Raw genomic sequence first — 5,416 nt, forward strand, 5'->3', positions numbered from 1 at the left:
CATGTACCTTTGGTTAAAACAATGCTTGCTTCTTTTGGATACAATACCTGCTTGTGAGCCTTAAAACACAATGCACAGAGCTCCATTATTAAGCTTAAAACTTCCTAATATCTTGCTAGATAAACTTTTCTGTAGCTTAGAGAATTATTCTAGACAAGTGTTAATACAGAGACCATTGTTCTATTTGTCCTTGCTTTTCTAATTTTGACATAATTTTTCTGCTGACCAATCTCATGGCTGCTGCTTAGCTCTAATCACAGTTCTGCTGTCTCTCAGGCCTGTCTTTTGCAGCTTTCCCAAACTCCTCTGATTTTGTGGATTCCCACAAGGGATGCTGTGAGAGTGAAAGGGATGGGCAGCAGGTCTAGGCTGCATCCTGCTTCCAGGCTCAGGGACCACGGAGCCTGGCCATGAGCAGGATGCCCTTCCCTCGGTGCCCTTCCATCAGGGCTTGACTTTCTCCATCCCAAATCAAGCAGCTGTAATAATTCCCTTGCTTAATCTTGGGTCTGGGAAGAGCTGGCAGGCAAGGAGGTCCCCAGCTCCTGTCACTGATGGATGGAGGTGCCAAGCACCCCTTGGGCCTTCAGGGGCAGCTCTGTGCCCTGCTCCATGCACTGCAAGCTGCATTCCCGTCCTTCAGCTCCCTGTGCCCGCAGGGGGTGCCAGGATCAGTTTTTTGGCAGGGTTTGGCGTGGCATTGGCACACGGGGTGCGGGCAGGGCAGGCAGAGCCGGGCAGGGCCCTGTGCCAGGCCCCGGCTGGGCAGGGCGAGGGGGCTGAGCCCCCATCAATAATTCAGCTCCATATTTATAGAGGGAAATGTGTTCAATAATGGATGCTGGGTGAGGGGGGCCCTTGGGAAGCCGGCCTTGCTGCCACTGCAATATTTATTGGCCTGGGTTGCCGGGTGCTGCCCGACTGCCTGGAGGCTCCACTACGGCTGGCACAGGCTCACTGCTGAGGGCTTGGCTGGCATGGTGGGCACAGGCAGCTCTGCTCCTCTGCCTCTGCCCGCTCCCCTCCACAAAAATGCACTGGGGGATGGAGCCCCCCTGCTCTGGAGCCAGGCCTGGGTTTGGGACATGGGGACAGCACACTGTCCTTGCATCACAGACAGGGCAAAACAGGCAAGAAAAGCAACAAATGGAAAGGGTGCTGAGGCCCTGGCACAGGGTGCCCAGAGCGGCTGTGGCTGCCCCTGGATGCCTGGAAGAGTCCATGGCCAGGTTGGAGCCACCTGGGACAGTGGAAAGCGTCCCTGCCATGACATGGATGTAGAATGAGATGGGCTTTGAGGTCCCTTCCAATCCAAACCAGTCTGTGGATCCTTCTCCACCTGCCACTGGCCATGCTTGTTTCTAGGCTCAGAGAAGGATGTGAATACCCAGGGGCAAATCCCCATCCGTCCCTCATCACAGGGGGCACCAGGGCCATGCAGCTTCTGGGAGGACCCTGCTCTGTGTCCCCGACAGGTCCCCTCTGTGGCTGTGCCCACCCAGTCCCACGTGCCACCCTGCTCAGTGCCTCCAGGATCTCCCCCCTCCCTGGTGCCACCCCCTCTCCCAGCCATGGCCGCCCCCCAGCAGGCCCACAGCCCCTGACCCCACACCCTGTGTTACAGAGACACCTGTGGAAGATGTCGAACCCGAGAAACGGCGACACCAAGCCCCCATGTTTGCCCCGCAATGGACGGGTGAAGACCCCCACGCAAGCCAACGGCCTCGGCTCCGCCAGCATCACCAAAGGCACCCCCGCCGTGAAAAACCGCCTCTGCCAGCCTTCCTCCGTGCCTGCCATCCTCAGCCCGGCCTTAGCCCACCGCAGCGACCTGCCCATCCCCAGCCTGGCCTCCCCGCTCTCCTTGGCCACCCTGGCCAGCGTCTCCTCCCCTCCCGGCGCTTCCTTGGTGGGACTGAACGCCAGCGAGGGCTCGGAGCAGCCATCCCCGGAGCGGCTGCCGGGCTCGCCCTCGGAGAGGCAGCTGGCCGTGGACGAGAAGATCCTCAACCGCTTGTTCTGGTACTTTTCGGCGTGCGAGAAGTGCGTGCTGGCGCAGGTGTGCAAGGCATGGCGGAGGGTGCTCTACCAGCCCAAGTTCTGGGTGGGCTTGACGCCCGTCCTGCACACCAAAGAGCTCTACAACGTCCTGCCCGGGGGAGAGAAGGAGTTCGTCAGCCTGCAGGGCTTCGCCGTCCGCGGCTTCGACGGCTTCTGCCTCGTGGGCGTCTCTGACCTGGACATTTGTGAGTTCATTGACAACTACCCCCTCTCCAAGAAGGGGGTCAAGTCCATGAGCCTTAAGAGGTCGACCATCACAGATGCGGGGTTGGAGGTAGGTGACCCTGCTGAAGTGACCGGGCTGGCTGAGGTGTGCTGGTGGTGGGTCAGTCCCGGTGGCCTTGGGGACACGCACATGGGCAGAGTGGTCCTGTCACAGTGAAGGAGCAGACAGGTGGCATGGCCACCCCACAGGTGCTGGCAGCACAGGGAGGCCCTGCCTGTGGTCTGGGCGGTGGGATGGGCGCAGCCTGTACAGGGTCAGGAGGCTGTTGGGGCTGCATCCCTGCAGGAAGGCAGGGCCAGGTGAGGTGGCCGTGCTGCCGGGCGGTGATGTGGCAGTGGGTGACAAGCTCTGGGGACAGGACATTCCTTCTTGGCTGGCTGCTCCCCAGCAAGGAGGTCACCCAAGCAAGGGGCTGAGGTGATAGAGATGGGGCAATTCAGGGGGCTGGGCAAGGTCCCCACCGAGATCCTTGCCCCGTGCCATGGCCAAACACAGCACCAGCTTCTCCATGGGCACATCTCACCTGTGCTGGGAACAGCATCAATCCTCACCCTGCCAGCAGCACCTGGCACAGTGCTGGGGCTGCAGCCAGGGGTCCCTGCCTGTCCCCTGCCATTCCCCACTGATGCTGCTGTGCCCTAAGGCAGGCGTTGAACCCATGGCAGGGAGAAGACTGGGAGCAGTGGGAGGAGCCACCCCGAGGGAGCCAGGGTGGGGACACAGGGACACACGAGGGTGGGTGGCAGTGCCTAGCACGGCCTGACCCCCTGCCCTCGGCAGGTGATGCTGGAGCAGATGCAGGGCGTGGTGCGGCTGGAGCTGTCGGGCTGCAACGACTTCACGGAGGCCGGGCTGTGGTCCAGCCTCAACGCCCGCATCACGGCGCTGAGCGTCAGCGACTGCATCAACGTGGCCGACGACGCCATCGCCGCCATCTCGCAGCTCCTGCCCAACCTGACCGAGCTCAACCTGCAAGCCTACCACGTGACGGACACGGCGCTCGCCTACTTCACCGCCAAGCAGGGCTACACCACCCACACCCTGCGCCTCAACTCCTGCTGGGAGATCACCAACCACGGCGTGGTCAACATGGTGCACAGCCTGCCCAACCTGAGCGTGCTCAGCCTCTCGGGCTGCTCCAAGGTGACGGATGATGGAGTGGAGCTGGTGGCCGAGAACCTGCGGAAGCTGCGCAGCCTCGACCTGTCCTGGTGCCCCCGCATCACCGACATGGCCCTGGAGTACATCGCCTGCGACCTGCACAAGCTGGAGGAGCTGGTGCTCGACAGGTAAAGGGCTGTGCTGAGCCGTGCTGTGCTGTGCTGTGCCAAGCCATGCCTGGCCATGTTGAGCTGTGCCGGGCCATGCCATGCCATGCTGTGCTATGCCAAGCCATGCCAAGTCATGCCATACCGTGCTGAGCCATGCCATGCCATGCACGCCATGCCATGCCATGTTGAGCTGTGCTGTGCCGTGTCACCCCATGACAAACCATGCCGTGCCAAGCCATGCCATGCTGAGCCGCGCTGTAGCAGAGGGTGCAGCATGGGGGCCATGGTTTGGGGACACCCGCGGGTGACCAGCTGGCCCTGACACCCCGTGTCCCGGCAGGTGCGTGCGGATCACCGACACCGGCCTCAGCTACCTGTCCACCATGTCATCCCTGCGGAGCCTCTACCTGCGCTGGTGCTGCCAGGTAGGTGTGGAACACGGCTGTGCCCGTCCCGGCTCGGCACGGCAGAGAGGGCATGGTGGTACCTCCCTGGGCATGGGCCATGAGCTAGGGGTGGGCTCCTGGGGCTGGCTGAAGACCCCAAGACTTGTGCCAGGAAGCAGAGAGCTCCTGTGAGCTCAGCAGGACTCAGCCCTGGCACCCTGACCATGCATCCCCAGACCTGGTACCTGCTGCAGGCTCCCTGCCCTGGCTCCCTGCTCCCTGTCGCACAGCCCAGAGCCAGTATCCCGGTCCTGCACCCAAAATCCTGCCCCAGCATCCCGCTGCAACATCCCACATCCTGCTCAGGCTCCCCTCCCTGCAGCCTGTCCCATCACAGTTCCCTGCCCTGGCACCCAGAGCCAGCACACTGCCCCAGCATCCTGCACCCTGCTTCAGGTTCCCAGCCCTGGCACCAGTTCCCTACCCCAGCTGGGCAATGCTGAGCCCCGGTGCTGTGGTTGTCCCCATTGTCCCCTCCTCATCCCCATCCCATCTTCTTTTCCAGGTGCAGGATTTTGGCCTGAAGCACCTCCTGGGCATGGGCAGCCTGCGCCTGCTCTCGCTGGCTGGTGAGACCCTGACCCTCCACCAGGGACCAGAGACCCCAGGGGCTGGGGAGGCACCGGGCATGGGGACAGAGAGCCCTGGGGACAGCCTGGGGACAGCCAGCATCCCCCCAGGCCAGCAGGCACCTGCACCCAGCCCAACCTGTGGGAAAGATCCACACTGGGTCTGCCGTGTTTTTTGGGGTGATGGTGTTTTAGGAGCTATGGTTTTGCCATTCAAGTGTTCTAGCATGCGGGTTTTCTGGGTTCTGGTGGGGTTTTTTTGGGTGCTAATTTTTATGGTCTTGGTATTTTGGGGTGCTGGTGCTTTAAAGTACTGGTTTTTGTGTGCAATTTTGCGTGCTGGATTTTCGGGGCGATTTTTTGTAGTGCTGGGGTTTTGGGGGTACTTTTTTTTAGCATGCTGGTTTTTGGGCTCTGTCTTTTGGGTTTGGTAAGTTTTGAGGTGCTGGGATTTTGAGGTCCTGACCCTTTGGTTCTGTTGGGGGGGATTTTGGTGTTCTGGGATGCTGGTGCCTTTGAGATGCTATTTTTGGGGATGCTGTTTTTGGGGATGCTGTTTTTGGGGGGCACTGGTGATCTGGGCTGACAGAGCACCCTGTCCCCTTGCAGGCTGCCCCTTGCTGACCACCACGGGGCTGTCGGGGCTGGTGCAGCTGCAGGAGCTGGAGGAGCTGGAACTCACCAACTGCCCCGGGGCCACCCCGGAGCTCTTCAAGTACTTCTCCCAGCCCCTCCCGTGCTGCATGGTGATCGAGTAGCGCCGGAGCCGGCCCACCCCGCGCCCACCCCGGCCGCCATCGCCCACCCCATCTCCCTCCGGCTGCGGGGGGGTTCGGGCGACGG

At 61.5% G+C, this 5,416-nt stretch overlaps 1 protein-coding gene across 1 annotated transcript; it reads left to right on the forward strand.

The window, feature by feature from the left end:
* Positions 1–1,627: 1,627 nt before the first annotated feature.
* FBXL16 (F-box and leucine rich repeat protein 16) lies at positions 1,628–5,402 on the forward strand. Its single transcript, XM_005425200.2, has 5 exons — positions 1,628–2,335; positions 3,068–3,576; positions 3,899–3,983; positions 4,510–4,573; positions 5,183–5,402. Exons 1-5 carry the CDS (start codon positions 1,640–1,642, stop codon positions 5,329–5,331), a joined length of 1,503 nt encoding a protein of 500 aa, XP_005425257.1. The 5' UTR covers positions 1,628–1,639; the 3' UTR covers positions 5,332–5,402.
* The last annotated feature ends 14 nt before the right edge of the window (positions 5,403–5,416 follow it).

Source organism: Geospiza fortis, unplaced genomic scaffold (genome assembly GCF_000277835.1).
Source record: "Geospiza fortis unplaced genomic scaffold, GeoFor_1.0 scaffold114, whole genome shotgun sequence".
Taxonomy (NCBI): Eukaryota; Metazoa; Chordata; class Aves; order Passeriformes; family Thraupidae; genus Geospiza; species Geospiza fortis.